We start from the raw sequence: 25,000 nt of genomic DNA on the forward strand, positions 1-25,000 counted from the left end.
GCTGTGGCTGTGGCTGTGGCTGCGTGTGTGTGTCCCCTCTGGGAATAGGACTGGAATCAGTGTGAGCCTGGCTGGAGGGCAGAGCAGAGCTTCACTGCATTAACAGTCCTCTCCTCTCCTGTGCTGTCCTGTGTAACTACCCAGGCCAGGGCCCCTCTCTCACCCAGCCTATCCACAGACAGGCTACTGTTGCTGGGTACAGTTGACATGGCTAGAGGCCTCACACCACAGACACTGTTAACATTCTCACTAAGAGTCTGACAATCAATGACATTCATTGACATTGAGAGTGCAAAATGGGAATAGATACTGTGTGGTAAATATAGTGGATGTGTGAGGGTTATATAGGAGTTAACCAGGGTGTTGTGGTGATGTAGTGGATGTGTGAGGGTTATTTAGGAGTTAACCAGGGTGTTGTGGTGATATAGTGGATGTGTGAGGGTTATTGAGGAGTTAATCAGGGTGTTGTGGTGATGTAGTGGATGTGTGAGGGTTATTTAGGAGTTAACCAGGGTGTTGTGGTGATGTAGTGGATGTGTGAGGGTTATTTAGGAGTTAACCAGGGTGTTGTGGTGATGTAGTGGATGTGTGAGGGTTATTTAGGAGTTAACCAGGGTGTTGTTGTGATGTAGTGGATGTGTGAGGGTTATTGAGGAGTTAACCAGGGTGTTGTGGTGATGTAGTGGATGTGTGAGGGTTATTGAGGAGTTAACCAGGGTGTTGTTGAGATATAGTGGATGTGTGAGGGTTATTTAGGAGTTAACCAGGGTGTTGTGGTGATGTCGTGGATGTGTGAGGGTTATTTAGGAGTTAACCAGGGTGTTGTTGAGATATAGTGGATGTGTGAGGGTTATTGAGGAGTTAACCAGGGTGTTGTGGTGATGTAGTGGATGTGTGAGGGTTATTGAGGAGTTAACCAGGGTGTTGTGGTGATGTCGTGGATGTTTGAGGGTTATTTAGGAGTTAACCAGGGTGTTGTTGTGATGTAGTGGATGTGTGAGGGTTATTGAGGAGTTAACCAGGGTGTTGTTGAGATATAGTGGATGTGTGAGGGTTATTTAGGAGTTAACCAGGGTGTTGTGGTGACATATTGGATGTGTGTGTCACGCCTTGGTCTTAGTATTTTGTGTTTTCTTTAATTATTTGTTCAGACCAGGGTGTGACATGGGGTTATTGTATTGTCGTATTGGGGTTTTTGTAGGCATTGGGATTGTGATTGATTAGGGGTGTGTCTAGTATAGGCTTGGCTGCCTGAGGCGGTTCTCAATCAGAGTCAGGTGATTCTTGTTGTCTCTGATGGGGAACCGTATTTAGGTAGCCTGGGTTTCACTGTGTATTTCGTGGGTGATTGTTCCTGTCTCTGTGTAGTTTCACCAGATAGGCTGTAATTAGGTTTCACATTCCGTTTTGTTGTTTTGTATTTGTATAAGTTATTTCATGTATCGCAATCTCTTCATTAAAGAACATGAGTAACCACCACGCTGCATTTCGGTCCGACTCTCTTTCAACAAACGAAGAACGCCGTTACAGAATCACCCACCACACACGGACCGAGTGGCGTGGTAACAGGCAGCGACAGCATGAGCAGCGAAAGGAGGATGAATTATTCGGAGAATGGACATGGGAAGACGTGTTGGATGGCAAAGGTTGTTACACTTGGGAGGAGATACTGGCCGGAAGAGATCGCCTCCCATGGGAACAGGTGGAGGCACTTAGGAGAGCAGAGGTAGCAGGAGATAGGAGCCGACGATACGAGGGAACACGGTTGGCAAGGAAGCCCGAAAAGCAGCCCCAAAAAGTTATTGGGGGGGGGCTTACAGGGAGTATGGCTCTGCCAGGTAGGAGACCTGCGCAAACTCCCTGTGCTTACCGGGGGGCTAGAGAGACCGGGCAGGAACCGTGTTATGCTATGGAGCGCACAGTGTTTCCAGTGCGGGTGCATAGCCCGGTGCGGTTCATACCAGCCCTTCGTATTGGCCAGGCTAGAGTGGGCGTCGAGCCAGGTAAGGTTGGGCAGGCTCGGTGCTCAAGAGCTCCAGTGCGCCTGCACGGTCCGGTCTATCCAGAGCCAACTCTCCTTGTTTATCGTGAGGAGCCAAGGAGGAGACCAGAACCAGAGCCGGTGTTAGAGGTGAGCGAAGCAGAGACTGTGAAGGACTTAATGGGGAAAGTGCAGGAGAGAGTAATGAGGGAGTTGCTAGTATGGTGCTATAGGTACAATATTCGTCCGACGGAGCGTGTCAGGGATTTAATGGCACCTGGGTCAGCGCTCCATACTCGTCCTGAGGTGCGTGTTAGTCGGCTGGTGAAAAATGTGCTGACTGATACACACAGTGTGTTACTGTTTGTGTGTTACTAACCCTAACCCTGCAGTGTGTTACTGTGTGTTACTGTGTGTTACTAACCCTAACCCTGCAGTGTGTTACTGTGTGTTACTAACCCTAACCCTGCAGTGTGTTACTGTGTGTTACTGTGTGTTACTAACCCTAACCCTGCAGTGTGTTACTGTGTGTTACTAATCTTAACCCTGCAGTGTGTTACTGTGTGTTACTAACCTTAACCCTGCAGTGTGTTACTGTGTGTTACTAACCTTATCCCTGTAGTCTGTTACTGTGTGTTACTAACCCTAACCCTGCTGTGTGTTACTGTGTGTTACTAACCCTAACCCTGCAGTTTGTTACTGTGTGTTACTAACCCTAACCCTGCAGTGTGTTACTGTGTGTTACTAACCCTAACCATGCACTGTGTTACTGTGAGTTACTAACCCTAACCCTGCAGTGTGTTACTGTGTGTTACTAACCCTAACCCTGCAGTGTGTTACTGTGTGTTACTGTGTGTTACTAACCCTAACCCTGCAGTGTGTTACTGTGTGTTACTAACCTTAACCCTGCAGTGTGTTACTGTGTGTTACTAACCCTAACCCTGCAGTGTGTTACTGTGTGTTACTGTGTGTTACTAACCCTAACCCTGCAGTGTGTTACTGTGTGTTACTGTGTGTTACTAACCCTAACCCTGCAGTGTGTTACTGTGTGTTACTGTGTGTTACTAACCCTAACCCTGCAGTGTGTTACTGTGTGTTACTAACCCTATTCTTGCAGTGTGTTACTGTGTGTTACTAACCCTAACCCTGCAGTGTGTTACTGTGTGTTACTAACCCTAACCCTGCAGTGTGTTACTGTGTGTTACTAACCCTAACCCTGCAGTGTGTTACTGTGTGTTACTAACCCTAACCCTGCAGTGTGTTACTGTGTGTTACTAACCCTATTCTTGCAGTGTGTTACTGTGTGTTACTAACCCTAACCCTGCAGTGTGTTACTGTGTGTTACTAACCCTAACCCTGCAGTGTGTTACTGTGTGTTACTAACCCTAACCCTGCAGTGTGTTACTGTGTGTTACTAACCCTAACCCTGCAGTGTGTTACTGTGTGTTACTAACCCTAACCCTGCAGTGTGTTACTGTGTGTTACTAACCCTAACCCTGCAGTGTGTTACTGTGTGTTACTAACCCTAACCCTGCAGTGTGTACCCACCGAGCTGTTCTGACACTGTACAGAGGAGCTGTTGAAGCGCAGGGCGGTGACACGGTGGCTGACCCCCTGGATGTGGAGGACACACTCGTACCCCCGCTGGCCAGACTGGGGCTGGGGAAGGTTCCGGGCCTTCAGGGTGATGGGCTTCACCTCCCCAGCTGGGATCAGAATCTCCTCCGACCGCACCAGCTGAGGACAGTCCTAGAGAGGGGGGTGGGGAAGGTTAAAGGTCAAATAAACGAACAGACACAACAATCACAGTGGATACACACAAACAACAAACACACGCAGCAGACACACACATAGAAGCTAGCTGGCTAACATTGTATATTTCCTTGGATGAAAGAACAAAAGCCCTTGACATGAGAAGGAGTGATGGAGGGAGGGAGGTAGCAGGGTCAAACTGGCCATAGAGGCTGGTGCTGGAGATTGTTGCCTGCTCCACTTCTTCCACTCCAAAGCCTTTCTCACATAATAGGATCACCTCGGAGGGTCAATCTTCTAAAATGGCAGCCAGTGCTTTGTCACTGATGACAACAGACAGCGGGATCATAAAACTGGGGGAGGCCAATAATAGCTACAGCTGTGTGTGTGTGTATCAGTCAGTGCTGCCACAGTCGGTCTCTTTGGAGTGTGTCAAAAGGGAAGTGTGAAGAGAGAGGCCACTGTCCTCCTGTCCTTTGCAGCAGTAATCTGTTCTCACTCTCAGACAGACAGACAGATCAATGTGTTACTTTACACCCAGATAGATAGACAGATAGATAGATAGATAGATAGATAGATAGATAGATAGATAGATAGATAGATAGATAGATAGATAGATAGATAGATAGGTGTGTGTGTGTGTGTGTGTGTGTGTGTGTGTGTGTGTGTGTGTGTGTGTGTGTGTGTGTGTGTGTGTGTGTGTGTGTGTGTGTGTGTGTGTGTGTGTGTGTGTGTGTGTGTGTGTGTGGAGGCTGCTGAGGGGAGGACGGCTCATAATAATGGCTGGAACGGAGTAAATGGAATGGCATCAAACACATGAAAACCGTTTGATGTATTTGATCCCATTCCCCGTATCCTGCTCCAGCCATTACCACATGTCCGTCCTCCCCAATTAAGGTGCCACCAACCTCCTGTGGTGTGTGTATGGTACGCACCTCGGAGGCGTTGACGCGTCCCTCCTGGAAGGAGCAGCTGGAGGGGTCATGGGTACACAGGTTACGGTACTTGCACCAGTGGCAGCGGAAGGCACTGTTCACACAGGACAGACACCTGGAGACAGAGGACAAACACTCAGGAATCTGCACCAGTCAAGTGGGAGGAGGAGGCACAAACCGGGCATGAATCTCCAAGGAGGAAACAAGTGCAGCAGATCCCAAGTGAGCACCTGCTGTTGATGCCCTTGTGGTTGGCACGGTACCACCTAGCTCCTACAGGAAGTGTGCCAACCTAGCGCTCCAACTAGTTTCTAGTGGTTCCCTAACCTGTCTGTGTGAATAGAGGCAAAGCAGCTACAGCCGGCCCCGGGACACAGAGGGCACTATTTTTTTCCTATTTAGTGCACTTTGTTTGACCTGGTCCCTGGTGAAACGTAGTAAAAAGGAACAGGATGCCATTTGGGATGAACCACAGCGACTGAAGCAGAGTCAGGGAGGTAAAGTGAGTAATGGGGATGAATAATATGTTGGCACAGCTTGATCCTGTCATTACCGTTAGGCCAGTGTTATTGTAATGTGGTTGTAATTACCATCTGGCATGGTGCCTGCGTGCTGCCATAGATGCCCTGGGCATGGTGGGCATGGGGGGTGGGTAGAGATATGGCTGGCATCCTCTATGTAGGCATACTGCATCTATAACCACCTCAAACAATGGCTCTGTGTTCATCCTCTCTAGGATGAGATGAGGGAGGAGGGGTAGAGAATGTTGAGGGATGGCAGGGAAACAGCAGACACAAACTTGGGCATGAGATGATGTCAGGGTGTGTGCGTGTCTCTGTGCCAATGTCATGACTCAGACCTCTCAGGAAGGGAGGAAGGGGACAATGTTGCGTAGTCTAGCAGTCAGCATGTTTGCTACTACTACTATTACAAGCATCATCATGATGGAAGCCTTGGCCTGATACTCTGTTCCCCTGATAAGCTGTCCCCCGATACTCTGTCCCCCTGATAATCTGTCCCCTGATACTCTGTCCCCCTGATACTCTGTCCCCCAATACACCGTCCCCCTGATACTCTGTCCCCCAATACTCTGTCCCCCTGATACTCTGTCCCCCTGATACTCTGTCCCCCTGATACTCTGTCCCCCTGATACTCTGTCCCCCAATACTCTGTCCCCTAATACTCTGTCCCCCTGATACTCTGTCCCCCTGATACTCTGTCCCCCAATACTCTGTCCCCCAATACTCTGTCCCCTGATACTCTGTCCCCCTGATACTCTGTCCCCCAATACTCTGTCCCCCCTGATACTCTGTCCCCTGATACTCTGTCCCCCAATACTCTGTCCCCCAATACTCTGTCCCCTGATACTCTGTCCCCTGATACTCTGTCCCCTGATACTCTGTCCCCCAATACTCTGTCCCCTAATACTCTGTCCCCCTGATACTCTGTCCCCCTGATACTCTGTCCCCCTGATACTCTGTCCCCCAATACTGTCTGTCCCCCTGATACTCTGTCCCCCTGATACTCTGTCCCCCTGATACTCTGTCCCCCAATACTCTGTCCCCTAATACTCTGTCCCCCTGATACTCTGTCCCCCTGATACTCTGTCCCCCTGATACTCTGTCCCCCAATACTCTGTCCCCCAATACTCTGTCCCCCTGATACTCTGTCCCCCAATACTCTGTCCCCCAATACTCTGTCCCCCTGATACTCTGTCCCCCAATACTCTGTCCCCCAATACTCTGTCCCCCTGATACTCTGTCCCCCTGATACTCTGTCCCCTAAAGCCGTTCTCACATTGGCACTTTGAAGTGACTCAAATCCCATTTATTTGTCCAATTCATATCTGTTTTTCTCCCTGCAGTCTGAACAGCAAAAAACCACCTACAATTGTAGGTGGAAATCAAATACAAGTCTGATTCCTGGCCATGTGACTTGTGTCTGAACAGTCAAATTAGATTTATTTGCCCTCAAATGGTTAGACTGTTATTCGGTATATCTTGTTGCTTGCTGGCTACTCTGTCGACAGTTTGACAAGAACATGTGGTAGATAACTAGCTTGGCAATTGTTTACAAACAAATGAGTGAATGTTCTAGAATGCTAAACAGCTACCTAGCTAGCTAGTTGACTGCTGTAGATAGTGAAAAAGGACTAGTGACCAATCTGATTTGGTCACTTGTAACTTGCTGTTTGGACAGCCAGTAGTCCAAAAGAGATTTGAAAAACAAAACTGATTTGAGCATCAAGGCCTGCAGTGTGAACAAGGCACAAGGGTTGTGTCACTGTTGATTAAAATGGTTGTACAATTTTCTGACAAGAGGTCCATGTCTCTGTGACTGCATCTGAAATGGCATCCTATTTCCTATATAGTGCGCTACTTTTTTACCAGAACCGTATGAGGGCCTTAGTCAAACGTAGTGCACGATATAGGGTGCTGGGTACTGATTCAGACTAACCCCACAGTATGACTGGTACAGTAACTGGTCCCTCCTTATAGTCTTACTGTACAGTATAACGAGGAGTTGATTGTTGGACTGATAGATAGTCTAATTGAGCTTTTCCAGGCTGGATAAATGATGCAGACTTGTTTATGCTGCAATATTCATCAGAGCAAAAACATGGGAGGATTTAATTCAGAAGAATGAGGCTGATTCGCCCGCCGGTATAGCAGTGTGTGTGTGTGTGTGTGTGTGTGTGTGTGTGTGTGTGTGTGTGTGTGTGTGTGTGTGTGTGTGTGTGTGTGTGTGTGTGTGTGTGTGTGTGTGTGTGTGTGTGTGTGTGTGTGTGTGTGTGTGTGTGTGTGTGTGTGTGTGTATGTGTTTACTGCCTGATTATCTGAGTAGATGTGGGAGCTCTTAATAGAGTACACTGTGACTTTGTATTCCACCCAGACAGGCTCTTCAGACTGTGACTTTGTATTCCACCCAGACAGGCTCCTCAGACTGTGACTTTGTGTTCCACCCAGACAGGCTCTTCAGACTGTGACTTTGTGTTCCACCCAGACAGGCTCCTCAGACTGTGACTTTGTATTCCACCCAGACAGGCTCTTCAGACTGTGATTTTGTGTTCCACTCAGACCGGCTCCTCAGACTGTGACTTTGTGTTCCACTCAGACAGGCTCTTCAGACTGTGACTTTGTATTCCACCCAGACAGGCTCTTCAGACTGTGATTTTGTGTTCCACTCAGACCGGCTCCTCAGACTGTGACTTTGTGTTCCACTCAGACAGGCTCTTCAGACTGTGACTTTGTATTCCACCCAGACAGGCTCCTCAGACTGTGACTTTGTGTTCCACCCAGACAGGCTCCTCAGACTGTGACTTTGTATTCCACCCAGACAGGCTCTTCAGACTGTGACTTTGTGTTCCACTCAGACCGGCTCCTCAGACTGTGACTTTGTGTTCCACTCAGACAGGCTCTTCAGACTGTGACTTTGTGTTCCACTCAGACAGGCTCTTCAGACTGTGACTTTGTGTTCCACCCAGACAGGCTCTTCAGACTGTGATTTTGTGTTCCACTCAGACAGGCTCCTCAGACTGTAACTTTGTGTTTCACTCAGACAGGCTCTTCAGACTGTGACTTTGTGTTCCACTCAGACAGGCTCCTCAGACTGTGACTTTGTGTTCCACTCAGACCGGCTCCTCAGACTGTGACTTTGTGTTCCACTCAGACCGGCTCCTCAGACTGTGACTTTGTGTTCCACTCAGACAGGCTCTTCAGACTGTGACTTTGTGTTCCACCCAGACAGGCTCTTCAGACTGTGACTTTGTGTTCCACTCAGACAGGCTCTTCAGACTGTGACTTTGTATTCCACCCAGACAGGCTCCTCAGACTGTGACTTTGTATTCCACCCAGACAGGCTCTTCAGACTGTGACTTTGTGTTCCACTCAGACAGGCTCCTCAGACTGTAACTTTGTGTTTCACTCAGACAGGCTCCTCAGACTGTGACTTTGTGTTCCACTCAGACAGGCTCCTCAGACTGTGACTTTGTGTTCCACCCAGACAGGCTCTTCAGACTGTGACGTTGTGTTCCACTCAGACAGGCTCCTCAGACTGTGACTTTGTGTTCCACTCAGACAGGCTCCTCAGACTGTGACTTTGTGTTCCACTCAGACCGGCTCCTCAGACTGTGACTTTGTGTTCCACCCAGACAGGCTCTTCAGACTGTGACTTTGTGTTCCACTCAGACCGGCTCTTCAGACTGTGACTTTGTGTTCCACTCAGACAGGCTCTTCAGACTGTGACTTTGTGTTCCACTCAGACAGGCTCCTCAGACTGTGACTTTGTGTTCCACTCAGACAGGCTCTTCAGACTGTGACTTTGTGTTCCACTCAGACAGGCTCTTCAGACTGTGACTTTGTGTTCCACCCAGACAGGCTCTTCAGACTGTGATTTTGTGTTCCACTCAGACAGGCTCCTCAGACTGTAACTTTGTGTTTCACTCAGACAGGCTCCTCAGACTGTGACTTTGTGTTCCACTCAGACAGGCTCCTCAGACTGTGACTTTGTGTTCCACTCAGACCGGCTCCTCAGACTGTGACTTTGTGTTCCACTCAGACAGGCTCCTCAGACTGTGACTTTGTGTTCCACTCAGACAGGCTCCTCAGACTGTGACTTTGTGTTCCACTCAGACAGGCTCCTCAGACTGTGACTTTGTGTTCCACTCAGACAGGCTCCTCAGACTGTGACTTTGTGTTCCACTCAGACAGGCTCCTCAGACTGTGACTTTGTGTTCCACTCAGACAGGCTCCTCAGACTGTGACTTTGTGTTCCACTCAGACAGGCTCCTCAGACTGTGACTTTGTGTTCCACTCAGACATGCTCCTCAGACTGTGACTTTGTGTTCCACTCAGACAGGCTCTTCAGACTGTGACTTTGTGTTCCACTCAGACAGGCTCTTCAGACTGTGACTTTGTGTTCCACTCAGACAGGCTCCTCAGACTGTGACTTTGTGTTCCACTCAGACAGGCTCCTCAGACTGTGACTTTGTGTTCCACTCAGACAGGCTCTTCAGACTGTGACTTTGTGTTCCACTCAGACAGGCTCCTCAGACTGTGACTTTGTGTTCCACTCAGACAGGCTCTTCAGACTGTGACTTTGTATTCCACCCAGACAGGCTCCTCAGACTGTGACTTTGTGTTCCACCCAGACAGGCTCTTCAGACTGTGACTTTGTGTTCCACCCAGACAGGCTCTTCAGACTGTGACTTTGTATTCCACCCAGACAGGCTCTTCAGACTGTGATTTTGTGTTCCACTCAGACCGGCTCCTCAGACTGTGACTTTGTGTTCCACTCAGACAGGCTCTTCAGACTGTGACTTTGTATTCCACTCAGACAGGCTCTTCAGACTGTGACTTTGTGTTCCACTCAGACAGGCTCCTCAGACTGTGACTTGTGTTCCACCCAGACAGGCTCCTCAGACTGTGACTTTGTGTTCCACTCAGACAGGCTCTTCAGACTGTGACTTTGTGTTCCACTCAGACAGGCTCTTCAGACTGTGACTTTGTATTCCACTCAGACAGGCTCTTCAGACTGTGACTTTGTGTTCCACTCAGACAGGCTCCTCAGACTGTGACTTTGTGTTCCACTCAGACAGGCTCTTCAGACTGTGACTTTGTATTCCACTCAGACAGGCTCTTCAGACTGTGACTTTGTGTTCCACTCAGACAGGCTCCTCAGACTGTGACTTTGTGTTCCACTCAGACAGGCTCTTCAGACTGTGACTTTGTATTCCACTCAGACAGGCTCTTCAGACTGTGACTTTGTGTTCCACCCAGACAGGCTCCTCAGACTGTGACTTTGTGTTCCACTCAGACAGGCTCCTCAGACTGTGACTTTGTGTTCCACTCAGACAGGCTCCTCAGATTGTGACTTTGTGTTCCACCCAGACAGGCTCTTCAGACTGTGACTTTGTGTTCCACCCAGACAGGCTCCTCAGACTGTGACTTTGTGTTCCACCCAGACAGGCTCCTCAGACTGTGACTTTGTGTTCCACCCAGACAGGCTCCTCAGACTGTGACTTTGTGTTCCACTCAGACAGGCTCCTCAGACTGTGACTTTGTGTTCCACCCAGACAGGCTCCTCAGACTGTGACTTTTTGTTCCACCCAGACAGGCTCCTCAGACTGTGACTTTGTGTTCCACCCAGACAGGCTCCTCAGACTGTGACTTTGTGTTCCACCCAGACAGGCTCCTCAGACTGTGACTTTGTGTTCCACTCAGACAGGCTCTTCAGACTGTGACTTTGTATTCCACCCAGACAGGCTCTTCAGACTGTGATTTTGTGTTCCACTCAGACCGGCTCCTCAGACTGTGACTTTGTGTTCCACTCAGACAGGCTCTTCAGACTGTGACTTTGTATTCCACTCAGACAGGCTCTTCAGACTGTGACTTTGTGTTCCACTCAGACAGGCTCCTCAGACTGTGACTTGTGTTCCACCCAGACAGGCTCTTCAGACTGTGATTTTGTGTTCCACTCAGACCGGCTCCTCAGACTGTGACTTTGTGTTCCACTCAGACAGGCTCTTCAGACTGTGACTTTGTATTCCACTCAGACAGGCTCTTCAGACTGTGACTTTGTGTTCCACTCAGACAGGCTCCTCAGACTGTGACTTGTGTTCCACCCAGACAGGCTCTTCAGACTGTGATTTTGTGTTCCACTCAGACCGGCTCCTCAGACTGTGACTTTGTGTTCCACTCAGACAGGCTCTTCAGACTGTGACTTTGTATTCCACTCAGACAGGCTCTTCAGACTGTGACTTTGTGTTCCACTCAGACAGGCTCCTCAGACTGTGACTTGTGTTCCACCCAGACAGGCTCCTCAGACTGTGACTTTGTGTTCCACTCAGACAGGCTCTTCAGACTGTGACTTTGTGTTCCACTCAGACAGGCTCTTCAGACTGTGACTTTGTGTTCCACTCAGACAGGCTCTTCAGACTGTGACTTTGTATTCCACTCAGACAGGCTCTTCAGACTGTGACTTTGTGTTCCACTCAGACAGGCTCCTCAGACTGTGACTTTGTGTTCCACTCAGACAGGCTCTTCAGACTGTGACTTTGTGTTCCACTCAGACAGGCTCCTCAGACTGTGACTTTGTGTTCCACTCAGACAGGCTCTTCAGACTGTGACTTTGTGTTCCACTCAGACAGGCTCTTCAGACTGTGACTTTGTGTTCCACCCAGACAGGCTCCTCAGACTGTGACTTTGTGTTCCACTCAGACAGGCTCCTCAGATTGTGACTTTGTGTTCCACCCAGACAGGCTCTTCAGACTGTGACTTTGTGTTCCACCCAGACAGGCTCCTCAGACTGTGACTTTGTGTTCCACCCAGACAGGCTCCTCAGACTGTGACTTTGTATTCCACCCAGACAGGCTCCTCAGACTGTGACTTTGTGTTCCACTCGGACAGGCTCCTCAGACTGTGACTTTGTGTTCCACTCAGACAGGCTCCTCAGACTGTGACTTTTTGTTCCACCCAGACAGGCTCCTCAGACTGTGACTTTGTGTTCCACCCAGACAGGCTCCTCAGACTGTGACTTTGTGTTCCACCCAGACAGGCTCCTCAGACTGTGACTTTGTGTCAGACAGGCTCTTCAGACTGTGACTTTGTATTCCACCCAGACAGGCTCTTCAGACTGTGATTTTGTGTTCCACTCAGACCGGCTCCTCAGACTGTGACTTTGTGTTCCACTCAGACAGGCTCTTCAGACTGTGACTTTGTATTCCACTCAGACAGGCTCTTCAGACTGTGACTTTGTGTTCCACTCAGACAGGCTCCTCAGACTGTGACTTGTGTTCCACCCAGACAGGCTCTTCAGACTGTGATTTTGTGTTCCACACTCAGACAGGCTCTTCAGACTGTGACTTTGTATTCAGACCGGCTCCTCAGACTGTGACTTTGTGTTCCACTCAGACAGGCTCTTCAGACTGTGACTTTGTATTCCACTCAGACAGGCTCTTCAGACTGTGACTTTGTGTTCCACTCAGACAGGCTCCTCAGACTGTGACTTGTGTTCCACCCAGACAGGCTCCTCAGACTGTGACTTTGTGTTCCACTCAGACAGGCTCTTCAGACTGTGACTTTGTGTTCCACTCAGACAGGCTCTTCAGACTGTGACTTTGTATTCCACTCAGACAGGCTCTTCAGACTGTGACTTTGTGTTCCACTCAGACAGGCTCCTCAGACTGTGACTTTGTGTTCCACTCAGACAGGCTCTTCAGACTGTGACTTTGTATTCCACTCAGACAGGCTCTTCAGACTGTGACTTTGTGTTCCACTCAGACAGGCTCCTCAGACTGTGACTTTGTGTTCCACTCAGACAGGCTCTTCAGACTGTGACTTTGTATTCCACTCAGACAGGCTCTTCAGACTGTGACTTTGTGTTCCACCCAGACAGGCTCCTCAGACTGTGACTTTGTGTTCCACTCAGACAGGCTCCTCAGACTGTGACTTTGTGTTCCACTCAGACAGGCTCCTCAGATTGTGACTTTGTGTTCCACCCAGACAGGCTCTTCAGACTGTGACTTTGTGTTCCACCCAGACAGGCTCCTCAGACTGTGACTTTGTGTTCCACCCAGACAGGCTCCTCAGACTGTGACTTTGTATTCCACCCAGACAGGCTCCTCAGACTGTGACTTTGTGTTCCACTCAGACAGGCTCCTCAGACTGTGACTTTGTGTTCCACTCAGACAGGCTCCTCAGACTGTGACTTTTTGTTCCACCCAGACAGGCTCCTCAGACTGTGACTTTGTGTTCCACCCAGACAGGCTCCTCAGACTGTGACTTTGTGTTCCACCCAGACAGGCTCCTCAGACTGTGACTTTGTGTTCCACTCAGACAGGCTCCTCAGACTGTGACTTTGTGTTCCACCCAGACAGGCTCCTCAGACTGTGACTTTGTGTTCCACTCAGACAGGCTCCTCAGACTGTGACTTTGTGTTCCACTCAGACAGGCTCTTCAGACTGTGACTTTGTATTCCACTCAGACAGGCTCTTCAGACTGTGACTTTGTGTTCCACCCAGACAGGCTCCTCAGACTGTGACTTTGTGTTCCACTCAGACAGGCTCCTCAGACTGTGACTTTGTGTTCCACTCAGACAGGCTCCTCAGATTGTGACTTTGTGTTCCACCCAGACAGGCTCTTCAGACTGTGACTTTGTGTTCCACCCAGACAGGCTCCTCAGACTGTGACTTTGTGTTCCACCCAGACAGGCTCCTCAGACTGTGACTTTGTATTCCACCCAGACAGGCTCCTCAGACTGTGACTTTGTGTTCCACTCGGACAGGCTCCTCAGACTGTGACTTTGTGTTCCACTCAGACAGGCTCCTCAGACTGTGACTTTTTGTTCCACCCAGACAGGCTCCTCAGACTGTGACTTTGTGTTCCACCCAGACAGGCTCCTCAGACTGTGACTTTGTGTTCCACCCAGACAGGCTCCTCAGACTGTGACTTTGTGTTCCACTCAGACAGGCTCCTCAGACTGTGACTTTGTGTTCCACCCAGACAGGCTCCTCAGACTGTGACTTTGTGTTCCACTCAGACAGGCTCCTCAGACTGTGACTTTTTATTCCACCCAGACAGGCTCCTCAGACTGTGACTTTGTGTTCCACCCAGACAGGCTCCTCAGACTGTGACTTTGTGTTCCACTCAGACAGGCTCCTCAGACTGTGACTTTGTGTTCCACTCAGACAGGCTCTTCAGACTGTGACTTTGTGTTCCACTCAGACAGGCTCCTCAGACTGTGACTTTGTGTTCCACTCAGACAGGCTCTTCAGACTGTGACTTTGTATTCCACCCAGACAGGCTCTTCAGACTGTGACTTTGTGTTCCACCCAGACAGGCTCTTCAGACTGTGACTTTGTGTTTCACTCAGACAGGCTCCTCAGACTGTGACTTTTTGTTCCACCCAGACAGGCTCCTCAGACTGTGACTTTGTGTTCCACTCAGACAGGCTCTTCAGACTGTGACTTTGTATTCCACTCAGACAGGCTCTTCAGACTGTGACTTTGTGTTCCACTCAGACAGGCTCCTCAGACTGTGACTTGTGTTCCACCCAGACAGGCTCCTCAGACTGTGACTTTGTGTTCCACTCAGACAGGCTCTTCAGACTGTGACTTTGTGTTCCACTCAGACAGGCTCTTCAGACTGTGACTTTGTATTCCACTCAGACAGGCTCTTCAGACTGTGACTTTGTGTTCCACTCAGACAGGCTCCTCAGACTGTGACTTTGTGTTCCACTCAGACAGGCTCTTCAGACTGTGACTTTGTATTCCACTCAGACAGGCTCTTCAGACTGTGACTTTGTATTCCACCCAGACAGGCTCCTCAGACTGTGACTTTGTGTTCCACTCGGACAGGCTCCTCAGACTGTGACTTTGTGTTCCACTCAGACAGGCTCCTCAGACTGTGACTTTTTGTTCCACCCAGACAGGCTCCTCAGACTGTGACTTTGTGTTCCACCCAGACAGGCTCCTCAGACTGTGACTTTGTGTTCCACTCAGACAGGCTCCTCAGACTGTGACTTTTTGTTCCACCCAGACAGGCTCCTCAGACTGTGACTTTGTGTTCCACCCAGACAGGCTCCTCAGACTGTGACTTTGTGTTTCACTCAGACAGGCTCCTCAGACTGTGACTTTGTGTTCCACTCAGACAGGCTCCTCAGACTGACTTCAGACACGGACATAGTCAGACACTGACACTACAGGGAAGGGGAGGGGCTGAAGACAGAGGGCCATGACATCCAACAGAGCCAGGTTCAGACTCTGAGCAGAAAATAAACAGGCTTCCCCAAGGTAACCGTTGTAGAGCTGATGGGAGGGAGCAGCTTGCATTTGACATCACAGGGGCTATTTTAGGCTGGGATGTTGAGCCTCCCAGCCTAAAAGGCAAGGTGTAGGGACACCGTAACATATTCACACAGTGTTGATTCAGTAGTGTGGCCCTAGACTGCAGGGCTCCAGGTTCCTTCACAAATGCTGATCTAGAAGCAGGTCTCCCCCTGTCAATATAATCTTATTCATAATGATCTAACAGGGAAAACTGATGCTAGATCAGCAGTGAATACCGGCCCAGGACTGCAGGAGTAGATGAGGAAGATACTCACAGTTGGTGAACACTGCAGTTGTAGAACTTGACCTCCGTGCTGATGACCATCTGACCAGTCTCCTTAGATTTGAGCCTCAACTCTACACCTGACCAGTCTAGAGAGAGAGAGAGGGAGAGCGAGAGAGAGGAGAGAGAGACAGGGAGAGAGAGAGAGAGAGAGAGAGAGAGAGAGAGAGAGAGAGAGAGAGAGAGAGAGAGAGAGAGAGAGAGAGAGAGAGAGGAGAGAGACAGGGAGAGAGAGAGAGAGAAGAGAGAGAGAGAGGGAGAGAGAGAGAGAGAGAGAGAGAGGAGAGCGAGAGAGAGACAGGGAGAGCGAGAGAGAGAGAGAGAGAGAAGAGAGAGAGAGAGAGAGTGAGAGGACAGAGAATGATAAATGAAGCACTTATACAAATGACACACTATAACATGTAGCAGCTTGTACCAACCCTTCCTGGATTCAATATAACCTGCTTAGAATACAAATGGGGAGACACACAAACACAACACCCCTCTTTTTCTTGAAGTCTATCTTTTCAGTTTCTTAAGAACACATCCCTCCTCTTTCTCTAGCAGTCTCTCTATCCCTTGGGGTTCTATATTCCCCTCAGTACTTTATCCTTCCCCTCCCCCAGTTTCTATCCTTCCTTCAGTCTGTCCTTCTGTCTGTCTGCTTGTTCACCCTCTCAGTCCCCTGGAGGCCTGGAAGGGACCAGCGGGCAGTGGGGTACCGGGTGCCAGTCTCTGCTCTGGGACAGCTGGGTCTGAGGTGGGTCTGAGTGGCTACCAGGTACCCGCTGAGGTCCAAGCTGACCCATCTGGCCGGCCACTCATCCCACACAAACACACATCTCATCCCACACTCTGAGTCACACAACACCTACACATGCACAGTGTAACCCATGTTTTCTCCTTTTTATTTGAATATGTTTGGCAGGTAGCCTAGCAGTTAAGCGTATTGGGCCAGTAACCGAAAGGTTTGAATCCCTGAGCCGGCAAGGTGGAGAATTCTGTCGTTCTGCCCATGAGCAAGGCAGTTTACCCCCAACAACAACTGGGCACATTGGATGTTGATTAAGACAGCCCCCATGCACCTCTTGGACTCAGAGGGGTTGGGTGAAATACGGAAGACACATTTTGGTTGAATGCATTCAGTTGTGCAACTAACTAGGTATCGTCTTTCCATTTCCCTCTTTTCCCTCCATTTCCAGCATTTTAGAAAATGACCATCTGGGACTGCAGTGATTTGGCAGTGTGTGGTCCTTAATCAGAATAACAAACTCATAGTTATTCTACTATAAAGACAAAGGGAAATATCTGTGTTATGAACAATGCTGCTGTGTTTTCTCTCTCTCTCCATGTCAAATCACAGAATGATGTGATGTGTAAAGTAGAAAGCAGGCTTGGGCTCAGACGGTTCGTAGTGTGGGAGGTTTTAATGAACCTAAGTACATTGTTCTCTCTCACTGCACCTGTTGGGGATATGTTTTTCCACACACCAGACTGAACAGTGCACTACATCAGCTCTGCATTTCAGCTTTCCATCACATCATCTATTTGGCAACTACTAGCGTTGGGCCAGTAACCGAAAGGTTTGTGATTCGAATACCCAAGGTAAAAACAAGGTAAAAAATCTGTCAATGTGCCCTTGAACAAGGTAAAAAAATCTGTCGATGTGCCCTTGAGCAAGGCATTTTTGCCCGAGGCGATGAACTACTATCGCTGACCCTGTAAAACAGCACTTTTCACTGCACCTATCTGGTGTATGTGACAATAAAACATACACTACCGTTCAAAAGTTTGGGGTCACTTAGAAATGTCCTTGTTTTTGAAAGAAAAGCACATTTTTTGTCCATTAAAATAACATCGAATTGATCAGAAATACAGTGTAGACATTGTTAATGTTGTAAATGACTATTGTAGCTAGAAACGGACAATTTGTTATGGAATATCTACATAGGCGTACAGAGGCCCATTATCAGCAACCATCACTCCTGTGTTCCAATGGCTCGTTGTGTTAGCTAATCCAAGTTTATAATTTTAAAGGCTAATTGATCATTAGAAAACCCTTTTGCAATTATGTTAGCACAGCTGAAAACTGTTGTCCTGATTAAAGAAGCAATAAAACTGGCCTTCTTTAGACTAGTTGAGTATCTGGAGCATCAGCATTTGTGGGTTCGATTACAGGCTCAAAATGGCCAGAAACAAAGACCTTTCTTCTGAAACTCATCAATATATTCTTGTTCTGTGTCACGTTGTTCGTAATAATGATGATCGGACCGAGGCGCAGAGTTCCACATGTTTAATAAAGAAACTCACCAAAACAATACAGAACAATAACGAAACGTGAAGTAATGGAGTGCTCACAGGCACTACACAAAAACAAAACAACATCCCATAACCCACAGGTGGAAAAATAGAACATAAGCATGAACCCCAATTAGAGACAACGATTACCAGTTGCCTCTTTTTGGGAATCATACACAAACACCAACATCGAAAGATAAACCTAGAACCCCACATTGAAATAATAAACTAGACTAAACACCCCTAGTCACGCCCTGGCCTACTCTACCATAGAAAATATAGGCTTTCTATGGTCAGGACGTGACATTCTGAGAAATGAAGGCTATTCCATGCGAGAAATTGCCAAGCAACTGAAGACCGTGTACAATGATGTGTACTACTCCCTTCACAGAACAGCGCAAACTGGCTCTAACCAGAATATAAAGAGGAGTGGGAGGCCCTGGTGCACAACTGAGCAGGAGGACAAGTACATTAGAGCGTCTAGTTTGAGAAACAGACACCTCACAAGTCCTCAACTGGCAGCTTCATTAATTAGTACCCGCAAAACACCAGTCTCAACATCAACATTGAAGAGGCGACTCCTAGATGCTGGCCTTCTAGGCAGAGTTGTAAAGAAAAAGCCATATCTCAGACTGACCAATAAAAATAAAATATTAAGATGGGCAAAAGAACACAGACACTGGACAGAGGAAAATTGGAAAAAAGTGTCATCGACAGACTAATCTAAGTTTCAGCTGTTCGGATCACAAAGAAGAACATTCATGAGACACAGAAAAAATGAAAAGATGCTGGAGGAGTGCTTGACATCATCTGTCAAGCATGGTGGAGGCAATGTTATGGTCTGGGGGTGCTTTGGTGGTGGTAAATAGGGAGATTTGTACAGGGTAAAAGGGATCTTGAAGAAGGAAGGCTATCACTTCATTTTGCAACGCCATGCGATACGTTGTGGACGGCGCTTAATTGGAGCCAATTTCCTCCTACAACAGGACAATGGCCAAAAGCACAACTCCAAACTATGCAATAACTATTTAGGGAAGAAGCAGTCTGCTGGTATTCTGTCTATAATGTAGTGGCCAGCACAGTCACCGGATCTCAACCCTATTCAGCTGTTGTGGGAGCGTAAGAAGTGCCCATCAAGCCAAGGCTAAGCTTGAGAGCCAATATATTTATTTCATTTCATTTGCGATTTTCATGAATAGTTAACGTTGCGTTATGGTAATGAGATTGAGGCTATAATTACGATCCCGGATCCGGGATTGCTCGTCGTAACAGGTTAAATTACAAATCATTACTTATAACCTTGTCAACGTCTTGACTATATTTCCTATTCATTTTGCAACTCATTTCATGTATGTTTTAATGGAAAACAAGGACATTTCCAAACTTTTGAACGGTAGTGTATGTTGTTCCTGTGTCTGACATTTTGTTTCCCTCTCAGGCAGATAAAACCTCCCCTCCCGCCATCTTCCTCTTTCACTCCGTCCTTCCTCCCTCCCTTCCCTAGCTCCTCCACTGTCACCCTCCATCCCTCTCTTCCATCCCTCTCTCCCCCTTCCTTCACTTTCATTACTTCTGCACATGATCAATGTTCATCTGGTCAATAACCTCTGCCCTGGTTGTTTGGAAGGTAGGTAGGTAGGTAGGTGGCCGGCTAGTCCTGGCTGATGAGGGGCAGGGTGTGTGTATGAGGTGGGATTGAGAGGGAGATTATGAGGGGATAAACTGACATTTACCTGGGGGAGAGACATTCATATAAGCCCCCACATGCCACCGACTTGGTGACTGTTGGGTAAACATGGCTGACATTTTATTCTCAGAGATGGGATTACATCACTGTGACAGCACACACATACACAAACAAACAAACAAATAGTGTGTGTAATCATCTACAGTGATTGTATGTGTGTGTGATCACCTATGACGTCACACATGAATATTACATGTGGAGCTCTGAAATATTTCAGTGCTCATAAATCCTGGGCTCAAAACCTGGCTCTCTAGCAGAAAGAAAAATCTAGCAGAGAAAAATAACCTTGGATTTACCTTACTTGGAAAGGCACGTCAATACACCATCTATTTTTTTTTACAATATATAAACATACAGATGCACACAAACATCCACAAGGTCACTTATTGCTCAGACCCACCTGCTCACACCCCCATCTCCAGCGCCCGTATTACTCTCAGCAATATTTTTTATTTTATTTTTTATTTAACCTTTATTTAACTAGGCAAGTCATTTAAGAACAAATTCTTATTTACAATGACGACTTACCCCCCGGGCAAACATGGACGATGCTGGGTCAATTATGTGCCACCCTATGGGACTCCCAATGATGTGATGCAGCCTGGATTCGAACCAGGTACTGCAGTGACACCTCTATACACTGATATGGAGTGTCTTAGACCACTGCGCCACTCGGCCTCAAACTGCACCATTTTGTGTCTCTCTGTCGCCCACACACTTTCAACATTTAAATTAGAAATCATTTGACATTTCCATTGTGTTAACGATGGAGGATTGATTTACAGTTTGGAAGTATACGTTTTTTCACGATGATTGACGAGAGAAGTATCATCCAACCCATCTCACTACACCCCCATATGTCATGTCTGGAAGTGTGCAGACAGACAGGTTAACAGTACATTTACATTGTAATACTTCTATCAGACAACTTTCTAACTCTTGTGGTGGTTCATTTCTTTACTATCAAATGAGGAGAGACAAACATATCACACAAGTCAGAGTTATACTTAAACTAAATCTTTAATAATAAGAGCTTTGCAATAGCAATGACTTTCAACGATTCACCATTTCAAATGATCCGTTGAGAGTCATAAAACAAAAGTACAAAGGTCTTTGAAAGCCAAGATACACCCCTTTCAACCTACATGATGAACAACAGATATATAGAATGTTCACGAGGTTAAGACTCCAAACTGGAACCATCTCTCCCTGGTACCAAATAGAGCAGAAACATTAACTCATGCTCTGGAATGCTCTTTAGGTTTTCTCACCCAAAGACATGGTAAATCTCCTCTGTCAGTGTTATCTCATAGAGGCCCCTCCTCAGTAGAACACACACACACACACACAATAGTTAACAGAACACTCTATTCTGTCGAATAAAACAACCATTATAACGCAATACAAGCATTATAACATAATCTTGCAATTTCCCTGACACTCTGCCCATGACACTCTGCCCATGACACTCTGCCCATGACACTCTGCCCATGACACTCTGCCCATGACACTCTGCCCATGACACTCTGCCCATGACACTCTGCCCATGACACTCTGCCCATGACACTCTGCCCATGACACTCTGCCCATGACACTCTGCCCATGACACTCTGCCCATGACACTCTGCCCATGACACTCTGCCCATGACACTCTGCCCCACTCTGACACTCTGCCCATGACACTCTGCCCATGACACTCTGCCCATGACACTCTGCCCATGACACTCTGCCCATGACACTCTGCCCATGACACTCTGCCCATGACACTCTGCCCATGACACTCTGCCCATGACACTCTGCCCATGACACTCTGCCCATGACTTTTGGACTATATAGCGTTCCCAGAAGGCATGGGTTATTGAGTCACTGTTAGTTTTACACTAACAATTTGTGTAATACATTTTATACATTCGTTTATACTGGATTTCCGTAAAATTGTTAGTTACATTTTGTTAGTTAGATATGCAAAACATTGCAGAGAGCCTATAATACATATCATATGAATATATTCTGACTCAAATGGGGTTCCCTCAAGATTACTCTGAAATTTATTGATATGAAACTTTTAAGTAATGAAAATATCTACATTGGTCCGTCCAAAATAGCTTTTTAATTCTGTCATGGAAATAAATGTATTTCCTGTTACCAAGTCATTTATGGTTTCTATGCTTTTAGTTTTCCATGTAGAACATTCTATCAGTGAATTGTGAAAAGCTATCCAAGCACTGTACAGGTTATGTTTTTAAGGAGTGATATTGGTTACACCGTTCTTAACTCGGAAGTTATTCATGTTCTTAGCTTTATACTTAGAAAATATACACACAAAAAGATTCTGGGGGTGAGCATGTGCCTCTTCAATATGTACCCACTGTTCCTTTTTAATGCATTTAACTATATGTCCCAAGAAAAATCCTTGGGTAGCGAGTTGATACAATTCCAAGACTGGAAGGTTAAAACCACCCGCAGACTTAGGAAGGTGTACATCATCTTGTTCAACGCAACCTTTACTAGCTTACCATCCTTGAGATACTCCTTGTCTACCTCCCCATTATCAGTCTATCCTACCCTGTACCTCTACACTGGCCTCAGTGCTGTGTTAGCCCCATGTGAGGGCAGTAATGTGGGCAGCTCTATCCCGACACAGGCCCTGGTCCCTGGTCATCCATCCTCCAGGTTTCTTAATGAGGCAAGGGCTGGTGTGGAGCACACTCCCCAGCCAGGGGGACTGGTCTGCGGGCTGGGGGAGCTCATTAGGCTGCCTGGACCACCACCCACGTGAGGCTTTGGATCGAAGATGGGACCAGATGTGGGATTAGTGAATGGAGACCAGTGTGTGTGTTAGAGAGTGGAGACGGACAGAGGGAACATCAAACATGTCATGAACACACGACTCTACAGGAGCTTATAAATAGCAGAGAGAGGGAGGAAAAGAAGAAAGGGAAATAATGGTTGTAATGCCACAGCCCGCTGCTGTACTGTGTACAACTGTATGGCTCAAAGCCAACTATCACCTTGACTTTAATGGCAGTTCATCTAAGTGAATCTAGCTAGTATGGAATCGAGGAACATAATTGTTTTCCATTGGTGATTGTCTCCTTCGCCAGATACATCAGGTGCATGTGTGTATCTACCTTGGTCAGCAGGTATGAGAGGAACATCCTTAGCGGTGGGAGACAGACAGAAGATCTGGTTACCGCTGACCTGTCCCTCCACCTCTGTCAGGTTCCCAAAGGAACAGGTGATCCCAGCTGCCAGGTCTGGGACATCAGACACCTTCACCAGCAACTGCATAGAGAGAGGTAGAAACCACACATTACACCTCGCATAGGAACAACCACACATTACACCTCACATAGGAACAACCACACATTACACCTCACATAGGAACAACCACACATTACACCTCACATAGGAACAACCACACATTATACCTCACATAGGAACAACCACACATTACACCTCACATAGGAACAACCACACATTACACCTCAGACAGGAACAACCACACATTACACCTCACATAGGAACAACCACACATTACACCTCACATAGGAACAACCACACATTATACCTCACATAGGAACAACCACACATTATACCTCACATAGGAACAACCACACATTACACCTCACATAGGAACAACCACACATTACACCTCACATAGGAACAACATTACACCTCACATTACACCTCACATAGGAACAACCACACATTACACCTCACATAGGAACAACCACACATTACACCTCACATAGGAACAACCACACATTACACCTCAGACAGGAACAACCACACATTACACCTCACATAGGAACAACCACACATTACACCTCACATAGGAACAACCACACATTACACCTCAGACAGGAACAACCACACATTACACCTCACATAGGAACAACCACACATTACACCTCACATAGGAACAACCACACATTACACCTCACATAGGAACAACCACACATTACACCTCACATAGGAACAACCACACATTACACCTCAGACAGGAACAACCACACATTACACCTCAGACAGGAACAACCACACATTACACCTCACATAGGAACAACCACACATTACACCTCACATAGGAACAACCACACACTACACCTCACATAGGAACAACCACACATTACACCTCACATAGGAACAACCACACATTACACCTCACATAGGAACAACCACACATTACACCTCACATAGGAACAACCACACATTACACCTCACATAGGAACAACCACACATTACACCTCAGACAGGAACAACCACACATTACACCTCACATAGGAACAACCACACATTACACCTCACATAGGAACAACCACACATTACACCTCAGATAGGAACAACCACACATTACACCTCACATAGGAACAACCACACATTACACCTCAGACAGGAACAACCACACATTACACCTCACATAGGAACAACCACACATTACACCTCACATAGGAACAACCACACATTACACCTCACATAGGAACAACCACACATTACACCTCACATAGGAACAACCACACATTACACCTCACATAGGAACAACCACACATTATACCTCACATAGGAACAACCACACATTACACCTCACATAGGAACAACCACACATTACACCTCAGACAGGAACAACCACACATTACACCTCACATAGGAACAACCACACACTACACCTCAGACAGGAACAACCACACATTACACCTCACATAGGAACAACCACACATTACACCTCACATAGGAACAACCACACATTACACCTCACATAGGAACAACCACACATTACACCTCACATAGGAACAACCACACATTACACCTCAGACAGGAACAACCACACATTACACCTCACATAGGAACAACCACACATTACACCTCACATAGGAACAACCACACACTACACCTCACATAGGAACAACCACACATTACACCTCACATAGGAACAACCACACATTACACCTCACATAGGAACAACCACACATTACACCTCACATAGGAACAACCACACATTACACCTCACATAGGAACAACCACACATTACACCTCACATAGGAACAACCACACATTACACCTCACATAGGAACAACCACACATTACACCTCAGACAGGAACAACCACACATTACACCTCACATAGGAACAACCACACATTACACCTCACATAGGAACAACCACACATTACACCTCACATAGGAACAACCACACATTAC

The 25,000-nt window shown here is 47.3% G+C and overlaps 1 protein-coding gene across 1 annotated transcript in view; it reads right to left on the reverse strand.

The window, feature by feature from the left end:
• Window positions 1-25,000, reverse strand: part of LOC118374386 (plexin-A2-like) — a 321,358-nt gene that overhangs the window by 186,534 nt on the left and 109,824 nt on the right. The window contains exons 5-8 of the mRNA XM_052484209.1: window positions 22,932-23,085; window positions 15,769-15,865; window positions 4,669-4,783; window positions 3,530-3,730 (exon numbers count right to left, since the gene is read on the reverse strand). Of these exons, the coding sequence (XP_052340169.1) occupies window positions 3,530-3,730; window positions 4,669-4,783; window positions 15,769-15,865; window positions 22,932-23,085 (567 nt within the window). The remainder of the gene's footprint in view (window positions 1-3,529; window positions 3,731-4,668; window positions 4,784-15,768; window positions 15,866-22,931; window positions 23,086-25,000) is intronic.

Source organism: Oncorhynchus keta, chromosome 28 (assembly GCF_023373465.1).
Source record: "Oncorhynchus keta strain PuntledgeMale-10-30-2019 chromosome 28, Oket_V2, whole genome shotgun sequence".
NCBI classification, from domain to species: domain Eukaryota; kingdom Metazoa; phylum Chordata; class Actinopteri; order Salmoniformes; family Salmonidae; genus Oncorhynchus; species Oncorhynchus keta.